General features: G+C 41.3%; 1 protein-coding gene across 1 annotated transcript; it reads left to right on the top strand.

Moving 5' to 3' along the window:
* Positions 1-297: 297 nt before the first annotated feature.
* Positions 298-21,068, top strand: DHX32 (DEAH-box helicase 32 (putative)). Its single transcript, XM_062001541.1, has 11 exons — positions 298-567; positions 2,974-3,167; positions 4,529-4,901; positions 5,973-6,218; positions 8,415-8,514; positions 8,625-8,783; positions 15,666-15,857; positions 17,260-17,409; positions 18,440-18,630; positions 19,453-19,634; positions 20,876-21,068. The coding sequence occupies exons 1-11, from the start codon at positions 298-300 to the stop codon at positions 21,066-21,068; spliced, it is 2,250 nt and encodes a 749-aa protein (XP_061857525.1).
* The last annotated feature ends 79 nt before the right edge of the window (positions 21,069-21,147 follow it).

Here is a 21,147-nt window from a genome sequence, read left to right as displayed (position 1 = left end):
TGATTAACATCTTTTGGGTTAATCGCTCTTATTTTGAAGAGTTTGGGCAATTTGTTAAATGTGTTTTCTCGAGGCTGAGTCGGGTTATGAAAGCACCTGAAGCGGGACAAACAGACCACAAAGAAGTCAGCTGGACCCAAAGACTGACCTTTGAAACTGAAGAGCTGGGAAATACTAATCCTGAAGCAAGCAGAGATGGATTTCCTCGGGTTTCGGGGGCCTGCCTGATGGCTCGGTACACAAAGGGCTCCTTCCATTGCTAAGGTGGTGCTGCTGAGAGCAATACATGTCAGGGAAATGGAGTTTTTAACCTTTTCTCCAGAGACCCACAGCTTTTCAGAACTGCTGGACTGCAGCGACGGTGATGAGGAGGAAATACTAGTGTGTGGAGAAGATTTGGAGCTGAATCCTTTTGATGGCTTGCCTTACTCTTCTCGTTATTACAGACTTCTGAAGGAAAGAGAAGAACTTCCAGTATGGAGAGAGAAAGGTGCTTTTATGGAAAGTTTGCTTCATAATCAAATAGTGATTGTGTCAGGAGATGCCAAGACTGGCAAGAGCTCCCAGGTCAGTACAACACACCAAGTTGGGGTGGGTTTCGTTATTTGTTAGAATATTTCCTGTTGTCCATTCCCAGAGCTACTATTTCACTAATATTACATGTCTTTAAAATGAAAGAACCTTTTTGCAATGAATTTACTGCTCACAGCTGTTGTCCTTTACTTATATTAGCCACATCAACCCCCAGATTGCTGCGGTAGTGGTATGTGGTTTGCATTAGCAGTGTGCTGTTGTTGAGTGCTGGATGGTATTGCAGTACAACTACAGCCAGCCCTGAAGAGTTCAGCTGTGGTGCCTGCACAGAGGTGTATTGAGTTTAGCAGTTCTCAGCGCACAGGCAGGTGTGCAGCCATCTGTCATCATCTGAGGTATTAAGGCCAGAGAGGGAAAGTGAAATATAGAAGGTGAGTAAAGATTAATGCAGTCAAATACAGGTTTAAAAAGAACATATATAACCATCCCTTCAAATATTCACACAGGATTGACACTTACTTTATGCTTGGCCATTACAAGCCATTTTTACTTGGGTGATGATGTGTTTTGAGCTCCGGGGTAAGCTGAGCACTGAAGACTAACATTTCTCAGACTGTGATTGTCTGACACAGTGTCATAAACAACCAACAACAATCTCAAAGCACAGCCTCTTTTGCACTAAACACTAAATTGGAAAACATCAAGCCCCTTCTGACCACTGAAGGCCACGTGCCTTAACTGCCACAGTTTAAAATCCAGAACCAAACATCCACACATCCCCTTAGAAAACTTCTGTATAAAATATTGCTGTATTTACCAGGGTGTGCACTGTAAATTCTTGCTTTGCTTGTATATCTCCACATCTCAACTCGAGAACCTATCAAATACACACTTTCAAATGTATTGCAGAATGCACCAGCTAAAACCCTTCCCTGCAGAAATTATATCTCTACTGTCTGCAGAAAGGCCAAGGCCAAGTAGAAAATACTTTAGGACTTCTTTTTTAGGTTGGTTTACTATTTTATCAATAAATAATTCCTTCTACATTTAGTTGGTGACCACATTGTTCATTTGGAGAATTTTACTGCCTCCTCCTCAGTAGTGACTAAACTTGTTTGTTTTATCCTCTTTTTATCCACCATCACATTGAACTCCCAGTGGAAACAGTAAACTCTGCAATGCCTCTGTTGGATTCAATGCATATTCTTACCTGGAAAGTGTGTTTTGGTTCTGATCACCGCTATATCTGGAAAGACATACGGTGGATTTGCAGTCAGAGAAGGTGAAGAAAGTTCTCAGGAAATGAGGGACTGACATCAGTAGGGCTGTTTCTCAGGGAGATGTAATGGTCTTTCCCTCACTTCAGCCACAAGCAAATGGTTTTTTTCCAAGAATACACAATTATTTCACAAAACTCATGTTGAAAGACATCACTGAAGCTGAGATCTCAGTTGACTCTAAACACAGAAATATCCACTAGGGCTATCAAATTCCATCCTAACGACATATAACAACCAAAGTCTGTTACCACAAAGAGCAGAAACGAATTTTCAGGCAAGTGCTAAGAAGCCAAAACACTATTGTTTTTCCCTGGGATCAGGAGAAAGGTCAAGCTGCAGGATCATGAACCTCTCACACCTGTCAGAGGCTTTGATGCTGGGCACTGCTAGAGATCACACATTGAACTAGAGACAATATATTTCTCGTTGAAAATTCCTGTGGCTGGTACATCTTGTTCACTTATGTTAAGTAAAAGATTTTCAACCTAATATTATTTATTAATGTAATTTTACTTTCTCATCACAATCACATTAATATTTTCTGGTGTTGATTTTCTACTGCAAATGCCTAAGTTAGAGAGCTACTGCGTAAGTTTCTGGAGCAGTTCATTTATCAGTTTTCTTTGTTTATAGAGCAATTAATCTGAAACCACAGATATTTACTGTGGCACTTGTCAGCATGAAATCCTTTCCTTCCTGGGATGTTTTTCTCATGTCAAGCACTGAATATGATACAGCACTGACAGGTTTACCTCCGAGCCAGCTGAGAAGCCCCTGCCAACAACTGCACTAACATTGTTGGATCAATCAGCAGACGCTTGAGAGTGATAGTGCCGGCCTTAGCTGCTCCCCAGGGGCCAATTCTGTCCCTTCTGCAAGATATTCAAACTAATCTGAATCCAGTTGAGAAATTCCCAGGTAAACCATTGAGCCCACATCACTCCAACTCTTGACTACTTAAGAGCTTCTGTGTCCCGACACTTATCACAGCAGCTAATTCCTGTGCTGGGTGCAGCCCGTCTGTCAGCAGTCAGGCAGAGGGTAAGCAACGGGTGCTCAGTTCCATTTAGTTTCTCCACTCTGCCTGCTTCTTTTGCCTGACAGCCTCTGCCCAGAGTGTTAAATGCTGAATGCACCTTGTTTTCCTCTTTACCCCCAGGTTCCCCAGTGGTGTGCTGAGCATTGCCTGTCTGCCCGTTACCGACACGGCGGGGTCGTCTGCACGCAGGCGCACAGGCAGGCAGCGGTGTGGCTGGCACTGTGTGTAGCTGACCAGATGGATGTCAACATTGGCCATGAAGTGGGCTACTCTGTCCCATTTGAAAGCTGCTGCTCAACAGAAACCATCCTGAGGTTTGTGCTGTTTGGGGTTTTGATGCCTTCAAACTAGTATGGAGCTTACAGTTCTTTTGCAAGGGCAAAAGCTTTGCAGCTGACTGAACTTAGCTCATCACTGCACCTCTGCACTAAGGTGGGCAGGACAGATAACCTAACAACCCCTGGGAACACTGCAAAGTTGCAAAAGGTTTTTGCACACAATGTGGAAACCAAAAAAACCCACCTCAACACTTCTCTCTAAAGTTGCATGTAGTATTTCAAATTGCAGATACTGAAGATCTTGTGATTAATCAATAAGCTGTGAAGGCTCAAGGAGAGATTCTGTGCTGAACTGCAGTAAAGATTCAAGTGGACAGAGTTACCATCTGTGCAAAGCTTCATTAAGCACCTCAGTAACTGCCACATCATTCCCCTGTTTCTTTGTGTTTTCCAGTACAGGAATGTATATTACCATAAGAGAACATGAGAAGGCTGGAATTTAAAAGCAATCAAAAATCAGTGCTATAAAAAGCTGTATTCAGTAACAGGAGTTAAAAAAGCATTTATGAGCACTTCTGAGAGATGTATTTGATGTATTAAATAGAGGCATCTGACAGCAGCAACACAGGGTTTCAGAATCTGAGCCTGTCTGAAAGATGGGAGGGTTATTCTCTGATTCCTTAATATGGCAGGCACAAAGTATTAAGCTAGATGATAAGGTTTTTGCCAGACACTGAGTTCCAGTGAAGAGGATACTCACCACTTGTGAAAATCATGTTCAAAAGTTCTTCCTTTTGCATGAGACTTGCACGGAGAACTATGTAAATCTCATCCTGCAGCTGCTCCTGCTGTGAAAGGGACACAAATCCCTTCCTCTCTCAAGTTGAGATCTAGTCCAAGAATTCAAAGCCCTGAAGAACAACACAAGAAAAAATAGCATCCTTTTAAAAAGCTTTCAGTAGCAGGAATAATAAGGTAAGAGCAAGGAGGGCCTTATGGTACAAACGAATCTCTCATCTTGGTTCTGGCAGTGCCTCAAATGTGCACCTACGCCTTCTTTTCCTTGTCTAAAAGTACTAGCTCCTAGCTCAAGAATTGGTTATGGTGTGCAGTATGCTTAGATAGTTTGGAAGGTGAGAGGCAACATAAGTTATGATTTTAGGGCAGAAGCATCTCTTCTTTTGCCTAGAGCATCCTTCCAATCATAGCGCCGCTTAGTGTCACCGAGCTTATAGCTGCTTAAGCATTTAAACATGTAGTCTACACTGTGCTGTGCTCTTAACAAATCTTCCTTGCTAGAACAGAAAGCACCAGGCTGTCCCCAAGACCCCGAATTAATTTCTTACAAGCAAATCTGACTAAGCCAAGCAGCCCTGTATTCTGTCTGTACCTTGCAGATACTGCACAGACGACGTGCTACAAAGGGAAATGATGTCTACGCCTCTCCTGAGCTCTTACGGCGTTATCGTCTTGGATGACGTGCATGAAAGAACTGTTGCAACTGATGCTTTGCTTGGCCTTCTTAAAGATGTCTTGGTATCAAGACCAGAACTGAGGCTGGTAATACTCACTGCACCTCACATGTCCAGCGAACTGCAGAATCATTATGGCAGCACCCCCTTGATAAGAGTGGAAAACAAGCACCAGGCAGAGGTTGTGTACTCCTGCAGCGTCCAGGAAGACCACTTTCTGTCTGCACTGAGGCTGCTCTTTGAGATACACCATACAAGAGAGAAAGGTGACATCGTGATCTTCCTGGCGTGTGAACAAGTAAGTTATCAACCAGTCCCTGTATTCCAGGATTGAATCAAGAAACAATTTACATCTGTGGTTTTAGATGAGCTATAAATAGCATGTTACCAGGAGCTAAGACACCAGACACTGCCAACAACTGTTATCAATTCAGGTTTTCCTTGTAGGAATGACATGTATAATGCTGTATTTCTATAGACACAAACTAATGCAAGGAACTATCAGTTTTCTGCAGGCTCACAATTTACATTCAACCTCTGAATATGTGGGCTGCTTTAAAGGTGATGTGCCATTAACACAGCTTAGGGACATATTTATTAACTCCATCAATACTTCACAAAGTTTATTAATCACTAGAGGGAAAAAAAAGCCCACAAGCAATAAAAACCTTTACAATAATTATATCGTCTTAAACGTGGTAATTAAGGTAAAGTAGGGAGGTTTCTGCACCCTTTGATCTTTTTAGGTATGGTAATTGGGCTAAGAACGTAATAGGTCACTGCACAGGGTGCCCCAGGCACACGTAGAGAGCTGTCTCTCAGAGGACATTACCACTCAGGGTGCTCATGGGAATAACTTTGGTTGCAGCAGAAGATATTTTGGGCCCTTTTTGGGTACTTGAGTATCTACACACATAAATTTGCACCAGACTCTTTGGCACTGGAGCACTGATGTGGCTGCATCCTGCCTGTCCCATAGACATACAGTGTAGTGACTGTTCCATCATGCCTCAGCCTTGCTATTCCTGTACTATATTTTGGCACATCTGTCTACCCCTGGATACGAGTAACACCAGAGAAGACTATTCTGGGAATTACAGGAGAAAAAGACATTTCTTTCAAAGCACAGCCCAGCTTGCCATTGGTCTACAGTCAGCAGGTGCAGTCAGTAAGTTCTCACACATAGTTCTGTTTGCTTTTATTTCCATTTAGTTATTAATCAGGTAAGATTTAAATGAAGTTATACTTTTATATCTACTTAAAATTCGTTTTAGAATGAACAAGTTGCTTTAAAATCAAATCTTGATGTTTGGGTTTTATACTCATGAGGGGAAGAAGCATAAATCAACCTTTTTTTCCCTGATTACAGGAAATTGAAAAAGCTCACCAAATCATCAGACAGGAACAGCCTCATTTAAACCCTGACCTCGGAGAACTCATCCCAGTTCCTTTATACCCCACAAAACGAGACCCAATTCCCAAACCAAATCAAGACAAACAGAAATGCTGCACAAAATACAGGAGAAAAGTGCTGCTCACCACAAGCTTTGGGGAATCTTTGATTTGGATTAAAACCATAACTTTTGTCATTGACGTCGGCGTGGAAAGGAGAAAGGTTAGTACGGTTAACCAGAGTGGGTATGCCAAAAATGAACCCTGCAGAAGGTCTTTTTCATGGTGGGGGAAAGGGAAATGTGCAGCTAATAAATTGATGCAAATATTTTCTAAAGGATTCAATATTTTTCTATTATTTAATAAATAAGATTCTAAAATACTTTTAACATTCAAGTTAATAACATCTGAATCACTTTCCTGGACATCTCATGTGAAAACCAAGTTAAAAACTCACAGTTACGTCCTCAATTCAGTCAGAAAACTAGATTTGCAACTTCCTAAAGCCAGATGAACAGTTCCAGCTGAAACTGACACTCATTTGGGCACCAAATCAACGACAGTTTGCAAACTATCTCTCACCTTAGTTTTGGCCTATCAGTCATAATTATGTCTTCAGTATCTTATGGCTAGAGCAAATCACAATCAGTTCTTGCCTAGCTATTGGCAGATGACTTGCTCTAGTAGGTTAACCCCATCCCTTGTTTAACAATTAAGCAATCAGCATAGTGCCACAGCGGATCTAATGCCAAGGGATGCTCACAAAGGGAACCGCTCCTTTTTAAAGGAGTTCACTTTGGACTTGATGATCTTAAAGGTCTTTTCCAAGCCAAATGATTCTCCCATTCTAAAGCTGTCTGTGCTCCTTCAGATACATGTTTCTGTCCAAGTGCCTCAACATGCTGCAATCTATTGAATTAATCTTTGACCATTTACAGTTCATTCTGCATCCCCAGGTCTTGTTTTCCACCCCATCCCCTGAAGGACTAGAGCGTGTGCAAACACTTCTCTCTTTCACTTATACAAAACTGAATAGTATATAATATATAATAGATAATAGATAAGATAATAGATAATATAATATATATAATATATAATATAGTTTCTTTAGATAATCGAGAATGGAATCAGCACAATTGAAGTTAAGTGTTCCTAAAATTTTGGATCAGGGATCCAAATCCTGATTAGCCTTAAAGTAAGTTCAGGCAAAAGCTTAGGAACTGCCTTTCATTTTCATTGCAAATAAACTAGAGCCTAACACTGTCATTTTTAAAAGTTCCCAAGTGGGGATTATAAAGTAACTCACCTCTAGTCAGGGGTAAAATAAAGTCATACTCTTGTGTGAAATGAACAAAAGTCTAAAAGCAGTTTTCAAACAAACTCAACTTATTTCTGAAACCTCAGTTGTCTTTGATGATGGAAATGAATTTCCCTTCCATGGTAATCTGAAACCCAAAGTCAAACTCAATGCTCCCAGACATCCGTGAATCAGAAATATGAAGCAACGGGACCAAATTGGTTCCAACACAGTTCTGACAGCCATTAAATCACCTCTGTTGGTTATGCAACTTTTACCCTTTAATTCAATTATTTTGTCCTAACAGTTGAAGTTTAGTCCTCTGAAGTGTAGTTTAGCTCCTCAGGAGTTCAAACTCACGTTCAATCTATGAGACTGAAAGTCAGTTGAACAAAGAGGGAACATGCAAAGCTTTGCACAGGTCCAAATCCCACCTAAGCCTTGCAGTTGGGATACATCAGAAATTTATCTGGAGGAAATTAAAATTGTCTCCTGCACTGAAGCACTTTTAATCCTTTCTTATTAAAGCCCTGCTTAAAGTAGACACAATCAATGCAGATGACATGAGTAGAAAGTTGCCTTACCCAGCTGTCCTACGTCTCGCCGTGTAGTACGGAAGCTTATGGACATCACCTGGAGGTCAGAACAGTGAGTGAATCAGCTCTTCAGCTGAATCCAAATCAAGTGCAATTAAGGAGAAAATAAAATGAGGCATTGTGCATCTTTGATAGAGTCCTTGTCCCCTGTACTGAACTGACAGGTTTCAGAATGAAGACAAAAACCTGCAGTTACAGAACGAAGTGTTACCTGATGAGGTACAGCTATTCTGTCATTGGAAGAAGTACTCCTTTTTTTGATGCTTTTCTTGATGGCACCATAGCTATACATTTTGTGCTTTAGCAAGGTACATTTCTTCAGCCATTTATCTTGGAATACACTTACAGAGTTATTGCAAAAGGTGTCTGCCAATTCCAAGCTGGTGAAATACATGGCATAAAAGAAGGAATGAATCTGCTGCTACACTTTCTGTACAATGACCTAGACAAAACTTCAATGCAGACCATTAATATTTTTGCAGTCTTCACTTACTATTCTGATGTTTAATATCTCTTTCATTTAAAGGTGTACAATCCTAGAATCAGAGCAGACTCTGTTATAACGCAGCCTATCAGCAAAAGTCAAGCAGAGATGCATAAACAAATTCTGGGCATGTCTTCATCAGGTAGAATTATTAGCTCAAAATTTAAATCCATTGGCTCAAATGATTAACAGAACCAATGTGGCAATGCAAAATTTAGAAAAAAAAGGTGATTTTCCTGCAATCTCTTCCAGGGAAACTCTTCTGCCTGTATCCTGAGGAATTCACACACAAAGAAATGAAGCCTCATCTACCAGCCAAAATAGAGGAATCGAAGCTAACTAGCATGGTTCTCTTCCTGAAGAGGATGGATATAGCAGGCTTTGGACACTGCAACTTCATAAGCAGGCCAGGTAATGACAAAGCACCAATCTTCCATCTTTTTATGACTATTTTTGCAGTTACCTAAAGATTCATTTTGTCTTGTTATTCACAGTCCTGTTTTTTATTGAAGTACATTTAACAATATTGGCAATGCTTTTGCCATTGCCTGCTAGAACAGTTAACAATGCAATAGCTGCACTTGGACAAATGGGACTGTGTGTGAAAAAGCCCATAAAGGATCTGAAAGGAATTGGAATGAATAAAAAAAAAATGAAATCAATATTCCAAATATCTTCTCATCTAAGTTTCATATTATTTTCCTGCAAGTCACAAAGGAAATGTATGTCCCAATGTGCAAGGCATTGTACAGATATCTAACCAAATATATTCATTTAATCAAAAGTTTACAGCCCAAATAAAGTGCTGTTGTTACCTGGGAGATATATTTGGAGGAAATCAGCTTTCTTCTATCCTCCAGCCTCTCTCAGCTCGAATTTACAATAGCCTGTTACTTAAGGATAATATTATTTATGAAACAAACAATAAACTTTCAATACTAGACTGGGAATAGTCTGAATTTTGAGGTAAGAGTGTGAATAAAGTGGTTGGGTTTCAGGTTTTTTCTGTCTTTATACCTTAGGGCTTTTTCTATAGATTCTCCTCTGTTCTGACCTACAACAGAACTCAAGTACCACTGCAAATTCTGCTGTTGATTTGAAGTCAGTTAGAGGGAAATGGCACTGATTTCACAGGTTCAGGGATCATATAGCCTATTGCTACCTTCATGTATGATAATAGAAAGAATTCTTATCTTATCCTCCCTTCTCTCATGCACATACAGGAAATTAGAACCATCACCAGTCATCCATGTGCTGTGCACTGTAATTAATCAGTAATAAAGAGTTTAAATCCCACTGTTGGACTTTGTGATAGATTGTAAATGGAATTTGTAACTAGAACTTATTCTGTTTTCCCCTTGGCTGCCTGTTTATCAGAAACATGTCTAAAGGAAATGTGACAAAACATTGCCAGTCTGAGCGGTACCTCATGAGAAACTGCTGAGAACCAGAGTATTTGAGTATCAGAAAATCAGGTGATGAGAATCACCCCATGCAATGCTACAGGCAAGGGCAGAGGAGCTGGAAAGCTGCCTGGAGTGATGGTTGACAGTGGCTGAACATGAGCCAGGCTGAGGAAGAGGAGGAGGAAGGGTCTCTGAGATGACCTGCAGACTTAGGTGAAAAAGATGACCCACAAAGCTCACTAAACAAGCAGTGTGGCTTTCCAGAGCCTAAGAAAACTCCTGGGCATAACAGCTTTTATTCACATCTACCACCAATGTATACAAAGCCAATTTGCTCCCCTGACCCAAACATGCACAAGATAACTGGACAAAAAAAGAAGAAACCAAACCAAAACAAGCAAACAGGAAGACACAGCAGTATTTCTATATGATCTCATTTGGTCTGGCCAAATCAAGTGCTCTTCAGAGCATGCAGATACTAACCTCACACATAACATTTCTACTTCTCCCCAGTTTGTCCTGGGTTTGACTACTCCATGTCTTTTCAGCTCCTTGGATGTGATATCCCTTTGAGCAAAGGGAGTGAGCACATTGCAGCATCTCCCATGTGCCAGACACGGCTTTCCTGTGCCATGGTAATGCTCAGGTAACATTCTCCAGCTTACCTTGCAGTTGAAACAGAGGGAAGCCTTGGGGGCTTTTTAACCCAAGGTGAATGTCTCCTAAACATTCCCTGAGATGACAGAGGAAGGTGTGGCTGTGAGCTGGTGAACAAACAAATCAAAAGTACACTGAAATTCATAACACGAGTTCAAAGAGAGGTACTGCGCAGCCCACTCCCTCTACATGAAGCAGAGAACATACAGAACATCAGTAAAGAAACAAAAACCACAGCAGCAAAACATTTTATTTCAGCTCAATGACAATGTGCACAAGCTTTTTCCCTGATGCTCTTGGAGGAAAAAGGAAAGCCTGGATTAACTCTGACTCATTACTGCATTATGAGAGCAACAAACATGTCAGGCTTACAGCTGCTGCGTGTAATTCACGCCATAATGGAGATGAGCAAATGCAGCAGACTTGTTCCCCTTTTTAGAATTCATGAGCCATGTGAAAATGTATTTGGCACTGCAGATCTGAAGTGCATTATTTGAATTCCTGTGCCACTATAATAGGGATGTGTTTACATTTGTACCAGTTAATCAGCGAGATCTTTACCGTCTTATATAACAAGACACAGAGAACTCCTCTCCCAGAGACTGCAGCAGCATTCTGTGTTTCTGTAACTCGATGGAAAATCCTTATTTAAACTATGCAAATTGCTATAAAGATGCAGCCATGTGAAGTTTTCATCAGAAATCAAGGTGAAAGCAGTTTGCAGCTTCTCCGTGTGTTGATGGTCACGGATACCATCATATTTGAGAGCTATGCCATTATAACCCCACTGAGAATATACTTCTAGGATAGCCATAATAACAAGTGTTGTATAAACACATAGAAATTCAAATTGTTTCAGAAACAAAACCTCTTTGGGTGTTTTTTTCATTAGGAACAGACTTTTAAAGGCAGAAACTCAATTTGCTCAACAGAGATCATGGCAGGTTTATTATCTGAAGTCCACTTGTTGATCCTTTGATGTTTTACTTTCTTAATTTAATCAATTAAATAGTACTATATGTCTACTAATGAAAAGCTTTCTGACAGCATAGACATGGACACATGCTTCACAGCTCTTACTGCACAAATCAGTGGAAAAGCATAATGGGAATTGCAGGAGGTAAGGACCAGACAGTGAACAAACACAGGAAGCCAAGTATGGAACTGGACAGCCTGAGCCTTAGCAGCAGTCCCATACCCTGGGAACATGAGGAATGGCAGTCAGGGCACTATGTGCATACAGCACAATAAATATAGCAAATCACTTCAAATAAAGAGCTGGTATCACCAAGGACATCCCAAAACTGAGAAGGGGTTGCACAGTACTGTTAAAGCTGGACTACTCTCCTGTCAGTTACTATAGAGCAGCAAAAGCAACCAAATTGATTAAAAGCCTTTTTCAGGCCATTATATCATACTGTTTAACTGACACCCTCTGTGAATACACATGCTGCACTGTCATGTATGTGCTTTGAGGATGACACGAAGCAGCTTTCACTAATCAGCCAGTGCAATGGCTGGTGTGCAGATATCACTTGGGATATTCATGTCAGGAAAGCAGAGGTCAAGCTCTGTCCTGGCTGGACCATTACCAGTCAGCCCAGAGGGTTGAAGAGGCAGCATAAGGGGGAATAGAAAGACCTCAAATGATGAGCTTGGAAGGGTAATTTTTAATGATGAACTATGATATCAAAATAATAGTTATTGAATTGGTGGCTTCAGAGCGTGACAGACTCACAGAAAAATCCTGCCTTAGAAGCTACAGGAGAAAAAGGAGAATCGAGATAAAACCTGCACATAGAAGCTTGTCCTTGCAGAAGAAAACTCTTTGCATAATTTGAAGAAAAGTTGGCACTAGATTCCTGCATATCTTCAGTTTGCTACCCAGGAAGCAATCTTAAAAACAATAACAGCAAATGCCATTCCCCAGAACTATTCTCCCTGCAGCAATTACTTTGGCAGTTCTTCATGCTGTTAAGCCTAACAGAAACTGGAAAAACTTGTGGTTTAGGTTTAACTCCTCAAAGACAACTTCCCTTCACTTGACATTCATGTCAGCTCTGGCTTTGTAACCCTTATTTCCAAAGAGAGAAAAGATCTATCAAGAAAAAAGTCATTTACATACTCCAGGAGTATGCAGGAGAGCAGAACACAGGCCCTGTGGATCCTCTGGATAAACATGATAGAGCTGGTAGGTGGACTATCAAAAATGGTTCCATCTACATGTCTTTCCCATCTCTAATATTCACTTAGTACAGAACTTTGGGCAAATTGCTAAACCCCTTCCATCCTTACACAACAAGAATAATGCTTTTGCATTTATCCTATCACACCTTCAGCAATTCAATTTCAGCTACACAGGAGGTGATACCGAAAAGATTAAAGGCACAGCTATGTTCAGAAACATAATGTACTCTGCTGATGTCCACCTTACAAAAAGCATGAAGCAGAGGATCTCATTCTAAGCCAGCTCAGAACTCTCAGAGGAACGATTTGGATGCTAACAGTTCCACAAAGCCTAAGGATGATCAACAGTAGGATCAATATTTGTATAAAACTGGTCAGATGTCCTGCAACAAGGCCAGAGCAACCCAGCCTTAAGTGCCCAAAGACCAGAGGAAAGAAAACAGCAGCTATGGAAATACCTTTTAAACACTTCAGGGATGTGCCAGTTTCTTGTTGAAAGCACAGGACACATCTTGAAAGCTTCTTTTGAACTTTGCTCCCAGTGAAAGCAGCAGTAAAGTCCCAAAGCCTCAATGGCAGCAGCAGTTGACACTGGCAAGTAGCCCTAAAAAAGGTTCCACTTGCTTGCTAGAAGTCAGTGTGAGACAATGCAGGGTTATGTTGTTTACAGAAGAGCTTTCCACATCTAAACCTTTGCGTCACTGTTGTTTTATCACAGCTTTTATTCAAACAGGGACTGTACTGGAACTCTCAAATGAGTGTTTGCTGTTCTTACAACGGCTTTCTGTTGCCTTTGTGCTTCAAAATGCAGACCCCTATCAGAAAGTCCTATTTTCCCCTTTCTTTTTCCCCTGTTCCTTCACTTGTTCTAATCCATCTTTGGATTATCTTGTCTTGTCCTCTCTAGCACAGTAAAATTCCTGGAGACATCTTTTTGCTGTTTTTTAAACACTCATAGCAAAAAAAGGGAAGTAATTTGTTCTCCTAAATCCCAAGGCAACTAATTCTAGGGCATAAAAATGCAAACTATTGATGCTATCAGGGGACTGAAATTGGCTGCCATATAAGCATACCTCATGCCAGCTCTAGCACAAAGTCGGCTGCTGGTTCCTGGAAACAAGCTTCCCGTGGTTTCCTGGTGATTACTGGATGTCTGACTGACCATTTCACTCTGTTTTCAGTCCCTGATATGTATTCCCTGTCACTCTTATTCTTCATCAGCTGTTACTTTTCATTTCTTTAAACTTCCTAAGTGTTCCCTTCTCAGATGGTTTATCTTCTGCAAGGGCTCATCTTTTATCCCATTAAACCTCATACGTCTGATAACATTCTCTCTAGACAGAAAGCCCTCGTGTTGTGCAGGCAGAGATTGGAACTCCAACACTGAAATGAAACAGGGCTGCAGTTTTAACAGGAATTTACAGACTCCTGAGAGAATGTCTCTGAAAACTCCCAGGAACTGTTTTTAAATTAAGCCACAGCTCTAACAGATCTGCACTCTAGAGAAGTTCTGCAAAAGCTCACGTAAGGGGAATTAGCAAACTGTTTTGTCCCTGCAGACATTAGCAACAGAAAAGTTTTAAAACAACAGGTGCTTAACTTGCTTCCCATTTCACTTTTTTCTTTACTTCATTATATCTGGTTAATCCCAGAGTGATGGCAATAAGCCAACAGTTCACTGCCAATCAAGTATAAACCCTGGCTCAGGATTTTCTTGCAGGACAGGGCACCTGAAGTGCAGCTTTACACTTCCAGGCTTGTTTGGCTTTGCTTTTAATCACCACGATGCCTGCCAAGGACAGGTGCCACTTCAGAACAAATTCAAGCAGGAAATTATTTCTAGCCACCTACTAAGGAAGGTCCAAGAAGAAACACACATCCTGCCTGTGTGGTTAGCTGTGGCTGGGTTTGGGGGTTTGCATTTAGAGGTTGTTTTCAGCATTAATATGCAAACTGACAGCAGCCCACAGCAGCCTGAAAAACTGCCAGTGGAGACATCCCAGTGCTGGGTATGCTTGGCTGGGGAAGAGGCCGAGTCCTGCTGTAACAGCATCTTTGGCCACCAACTTAAAGGGGACTAGAATGTAACTTGTTATTCATAACACAGAGAGAAAATATCAGAGAGTTCCTTAAACTGGAATAAGGGGAATGCTGCTGCAGTGGTAGAACAGGTATGGATTTAAATGAACTGGCACTCATAAAAGACACTGAGCACTACAACAAAAAAGAGCTGGAATAGAAACTTACCTTTGGAAAGAGCTGGGAGGAAAGAGCCTTCACACTTCAAGTGTTCCCACATTTCCACCAACACCTCTCAGGCTCCAGCAACTACTTTTTGGAGAGTGTAGGCTTGCCAATTTCTACTCATCTCTTGGGTTCACTCTCTCCAGCGCCACAACTGCAGCCACTATGGTTGCATATAAAGCTCTTCTATGCTTGTTTTGCCAAAGTGGCCTCCTTTCATCACCAGCAGCTTTCCTACAGACCTGCTCAAGCTCTCTTTTTAAGTAAGGATTTGCTTAATCTTTTCCTCTCAGGCACATTCTCTTATCAGTGCAACTGTGAGGGTGTGAATTCATTACACCATTCTTTCAGCAGAACAAAGTGTGGCTGAGAGAGGAGAGTTTTTGGGGGGAAAAAAGTCAAGAACAATGGTGCTGGCACCATCCATGCACAGAAAAGGCTGTCAGTGAGAGCAGAAGGGCTATATAACAGCCGATTCTGCCTTCCATTGCCTCAGATGCAGAAAAGCAAGAGGAAAATAGTGTGGGGAGGTAAAGATGGTAAAGGAGAAATTCAGCAAGGTACTTAATGAGAAAGGAGAGACTCTGTGTATCGTTAGCCCTTATTTTCTTCATAATGTTCTCAGCCTCCTGCTCATCTCATTTACTACTTTTTCTCCTTAATCCTTGTCAAATGACAGCAGCTGACTTCCAGCCTTTTCACACAGGGCATACACAACTGCAGTATTAGAATGAGAATTCAGACATGCATTTATATGTGGCCATTCTCAACAATCTGAATTATCTTTCCCTTTTATTAGCTCCTGAAAGCCTGATGCAGGCACTGGAAGACCTTGATTATCTAGCAGCCCTGGATAACGATGGAAACCTTTCTGAATTTGGAATTATTATGTCAGAATTTCCCCTGGATCCACAGCTGTCAAAGGCAATTCTGGCTTCGTGTGAATTTGAGTGTGTTGATGAAATGCTCACCATTGCAGCCATGCTGACAGGTGCTCGTAAACAACATCTTACTGCACGGCTTCTGACACCTCCTAAACCCTCACAGACTCCTTCAAAGTCTATTCACAAGGGCAACCCAAAGGCAAACTTTTGTTACTCACATCCTGTTTATTTCAAGTAAATTGGTATCTTTGGCCATTTCAGTCTCGACTTTAAGAACACAATGAAACCCAAGCAATGAATTCCTAAGTAGCTCTCCATTTCCATGCTTCAGCTGCACCATTAGCTTACAACCTTTTGTCAGAAAGCAGACACAGAACATCCCTTCAAAACGAACTTTATGATCTCTAAGAGGTCCTGCTCTGGCAAGGGGGTTGGACTGGGTGATCTTTCAAGGTCCCTTCCAACCCTTAAGTCCTGTGATCTCATGTTCACATACATCTGTTACAGACTGAAGCAGCAAATTAGAGGAAGTTATAACTACAACCAATATTGAACTGCTGACCTACCAAGAATTACTTTGTGACCTTATTTCCCTGCTTCAAATATTCTATAGAACTAATCTAAGTATCCATACCATTGTGTCCTGATGGATCACTCTGCTCCTGCGTGGCACTGTGAGACTAACCAGCTGGCCCCAAAGACTGGACACATTTCTATTAGGAAGCTCTTAACTGCCTTAACTTCTTTCATCTGATGTAAGAGAGCTTTCAAACCAGACACAAACTCCAGATATTTAAAACTTCTTCGTTCTGCAAACACTACTCTTGAAATCTTAATACATGAAAGATGCACAGAATCAAAGATTTTAGGATCACTGAGAGGAGGGTGACTCCAGGAGTTCAAACAGCAAATGATGATGATGAACTTCACAGAAGCCCATCAGATAGAGCAGAACAGGGCTGGTCTGTGTTACATAGTGATGTTGGCTCCAGCAATGCTTGGCTGCCTCACTCCTCTCCACAGCTGCCTCCTAACCATGGAACACTATACTACTGATCTTATAACAGAATCACAGAATCTTAAGGGTTGGAAGGGACCTTGAAAGATCACCCAGTCCATGCCAGAGCAGGCCCACCTAGAGCAGGTCACACAGATTTCGACATATGGCAGCAAATGAAGGTATTATAGCCACTGATGGAGTTTCTTTCTGTATTAAAGAAACCACGTTTGGATTCTGGGTGAATTGGAGTGTGCCATTATGAAGCTTTTTCTGGCATCAATCTAGGAGAAAGCTGCTCACCTTTTTGTGTTTACAGCACACATGATGTAAACAAGAGACTGAAAACACACCCACATAAATAAAACCTCAGCAAATGCAACAGACACGGCTCTCCAGCAGCAAACGCTGTAGGTTAAAGGGAACTGAGACAGGAAAACACCACCAGTGCAGTTACTATTTGTGCATGCAACTATGTGCCTTAATAACCACTGGCTTTTTTTTTCCCTAAGCTCCTAATTGCTTCTTACACACACCTCCTGGAACAGAAGAGATCGCTCTCACTCGCTGGCGCAAATTCTCGCACCCCGCAGGAGATCACTTCACTCTCATCAATGTCTTCAACGCCTTCAAGGAAGCCCGTGGGGACTCTGCAAGGCAATGTAAGTGTATCCACACCAGATAAAGTGAAGCACCTTGTAACCAATTGGCAAGAAACAGCACAAAAGCCGTTTTTAGTTTACAAATCCTTTTTGAACAGTTCCTACCAGAGTGATTTGCAGGGAGAAACCTAACAGAGCAGCCACTGCAAATCACTGTTAGCTTATTAACTAATTGGAAATGACCTAGGGCAGCACACCTCATCCAACAAAGGCAACTGTCACATGAAACGACACTGTACAAAACCATATCACAAAGCACATAATCCCGGTTTAAGGTGTGAAAACGACACAAACACAGTTGAAGAAGGACTTGATTACCCCAACAGCTGAACAATTCTGGTGTTTTTCTGATAGCTGTCAGCTAAAAGGAATGTTTAAGGGGGGGAAAAAATGGTAGTAATCAAGTTCACCTTACAGGAAACCAAATAAAGGCCAGGGGACTGGAGAGCAGACAGAAGCTCTTCACAGCATGTTCCTGTGCTCAAACACCTAGCTCAGGTTCCTTAGCCTGAGTCCAGTATTAAGACACAGTGGAGTTATAAACCTGCATATACTAAGTGAAGTCTTAGGATGGATCATTTCATATTCAGACACACTGAATGGTGAGGAGAGGTCCAAGAGAACTTGTCCTTTAGCAACATGCAGGATCATCAGCACAGCAGGTGTGACTTCAGTTTCATCGCCTGGTCTGAATCCAGAAAGCCTGAAAATCAGACTTGCTACTCCTTTTATTTGAAGCTATTACTGACCAAATAAAGGGGTTTGAACATTTCCATGCAGACAGATACAGCTAAAATTGTATACAACTAAGTAAGGCCATCAAGTATCGCTCACTCTCTTTACAAGCAACCCCGCTGAGTCCAAGCTGTCCATAGGGCCTTTGCTATCAGACACAGCTCTGATACAGCCACCAAAATGTTTGTCATCTATTGCACCAGTCAAAAAAGCATTTTACAGAGCAGTATCTCTGTGGATAGTACTCATCAATAAGACTTTGCTTCAAGTCAAAACACTGCTTTTCCCTCCACAGACTGCGGTAACGAGAAGTGGTGTCGTGATTGTTTTCTGAGCTGTTCTGCGCTGAGGATGGCAGAAACCATCAGAGCTGAACTACTGGAGATCATGAAGCGGATTGAACTGCCAATTTCAGAACCAGCCTTTGGATCAAAAGAAAACATACTAAGCATTAAGAAATCTCTCTTATCGGGTTACTTTATGCACGTAAGGAAAAACGTTGTGGTTTCATCTTACTGCATTAAGTTATATGGAAAGAAGTTACACAGAGAAAGCTCTTGATCACCAGAAAGGATAAAGGTCATTTTTTTCCTCAGTGTATCAAAGACTTCTGCCAATTCCAATCTTCTCTCTGGGGTTCAGCTATCACAGCATCAGGTCCACACACTTCACTACAAGAGGAAAACTGTCAATGTGCCTTTCACTCAAAGAATTCTTTTACCTCGAAAAACTCTGTAACTTGTAACATTCTCTCAGACATTAGTTTCTTTCTGGAGACATTTTTGTGAAAACACCCTATAAACAAATGAGTATGTTGAGGTATAAATAATACACAGCTTCCTTCATCTCAACCAAATGAGGTCCTCTAACTGTAACTGCAAATATAAACAGGATTCATTTATTCCCACCTGAAAACGTGCCTTTCTTCACATCACTGCACTGCACCAAACATGAGAATGACCCCTCCAAATTACACTGCAAGTGCCCTGCCACACTTTATTATTTCAGTCTTGTAACTCTTTAAGAGAACATCTATTGTCACACAGACCCTCCAAAGCCAAGTTCAGATACTTACCACATAAGCCTGTCCTCATTTGTTGCAGTTTCCTTTCAAATGTATACATTCAGTATATTTCATGGTATCAAGCTCCTAGCATCCCCACAGAAATTTGGGAAAAGGTTTAGGCTTTTCAGTTGAAAGTGTCTCCATACAAGTTTAACTCCTATTCTTAACACAAGAAGTCAAGACTGATCTATGGGTCTGCTACATTTATTCAAATAATGACTAATTCTTTACATTTTTTTTAGATTGCTCGTGATGTAGATGGCTCAGGTAACTACCTAATGCTAACACACAGACAAGTGGCCCAGCTTCACCCTTTCTCATCATATTACAACACCAGAAGGGCTCCTGAGTGGGTTTTGTTCCACGAGTTCAGTGTATCAGAAGACAATTCCATCAGAGTCGTCTCTGAGGTATCACCCGACCTGTAAGTTAACAATTAACAAACCGTTTCTTCACTCTACCTCTACAAAAGCATAATTTAAGTCATGTGTGTGTACATTGAGAGCAATGCTTGGAGAAGTCAACTCCAGTCATCTGCTCCTTTTCCTTTATCTCTGTCACAAAACCAGCTGTCTTCTGGTTCTGCTGAGAAAACTTTGCAAGAGTAACTGATTCACTCCAGGTGCAGATGTGGGCTTAAAATTAAGGTAAAAAATAAAAACATCAGTTAAAAGGTGTAAAAGAAAAGGACAATCTTCATACCTAGTCAAGCAAGAGGACGTGGCATCACTGGAAGGGTGAAGAAATTGTTCCTTTTCACACTTTTTAAACACACCAGTGAATATACTGGGGATAAACTCTGTTCCTTTGTTGCTGGTATTGTTTTGTCACTATGTGTAGCTTTGCTTGATGTCTTCCTCTTCAGAACACTCCCTGCATCAGAGCTCCCAATTAGTTAAAAAGGGAAGAACTGTGATCTCACACCCTCACTATTCTTTTCATGCAAAACAAATCATCATTTGAGTCAGCCTCTTGTATTTCCTCATGTGCTGATCTGCTCAGGTACTGACGTAACTCTCAACGTCTGCCACTGTAACTACAACCAGCTCACCCACTGAAAAAACACCCAACAGGTTGCAAAAGTTTCTTACAAAGTAAAAGATACAAGAAAAAAAAAAGAGTGAAGGAAAAGTTAACACAGCAGCATACTCACAGATTAATCTGGCTGGAAATGTCTTTGTTCCCTGAAAAGCTTCTTCTCGACATGATTTATGTACTCAGCCAGCTAAATCAGGCCACATCAACAGTTGTGGATCCAAGAAAAGGCTACAGTTTGCCTTCTGCAAAAAATCTCTTTACACCAAGAACACACATTTCACTGTCCTGCATCTGCTATTTCCAATGCTTAGATGACAGTCTTTTTCAGCATTTCATTGAACCAAAAGCATGTGCAAAGACAGAACAAAATCCTACTTCATGCAACCTGCATGAAGCACTGGGAACTGAACAATCCCTTGAAGTGCAGCCTGAGTACATCAAGCACAAGCCCAGGGAAGGCACACACTACATCTTGCAGAGAGTTCTGGGTTGAAACAGCGCTGCTGTAGCTGCATGCATCAGTATGCTGCTGCTGCTGCCTTTTGCAGAAGCCTGCAAACAGCTATTCAACCCTTTCCAGATTCAATTAAAAAAAAATAATCATGTTTTGTCTTGTTTCCTCACCAGATTTGTGGAGCTGGTACCTCAGTATTATTTTAGCAACCTTCCTCCCAGTGAAAGCAAGGATATCCTGCAGGAGGTGATCAATCACTTGTCACCTGCTCCAGCCACAAAGGAGGAACAGAAAACTAGCAACGACAAGGAAGAAAATGAAAAACTTGCCCAAACTCCCACTGAACAAAGATGCATTATTCAGTGACTTTGGAGTGAACTATCACGTATTGGATGAATATAAATAAAGGCAGTACATGCAGTACACATTCCCATCTCAACCCACG

Source organism: Colius striatus, chromosome 8, assembly GCF_028858725.1.
Source record: "Colius striatus isolate bColStr4 chromosome 8, bColStr4.1.hap1, whole genome shotgun sequence".
NCBI classification, from domain to species: domain Eukaryota; kingdom Metazoa; phylum Chordata; class Aves; order Coliiformes; family Coliidae; genus Colius; species Colius striatus.
The sequence above is the reverse complement of the archived record's forward strand: the minus strand, read 5'-3'. Positions and strand labels throughout refer to the sequence as shown.

Excerpts from the sequence above, each read along its gene's own strand:
- DHX32 (XM_062001541.1), top strand. The coding sequence starts at position 298 with ATGGAGTTTTTAACCTTTTCTCCAGAGACCCACAGCTTTTCAGAACTG. Across the intron at positions 6,219-8,414 it reads TCGGCGTGGAAAGGAGAAAG|GTGTACAATCCTAGAATCAG; the intron begins GTTAGTACGGTT and ends TTTCATTTAAAG. Across the intron at positions 8,784-15,665 it reads CAACTTCATAAGCAGGCCAG|CTCCTGAAAGCCTGATGCAG; the intron begins GTAATGACAAAG and ends CCCTTTTATTAG.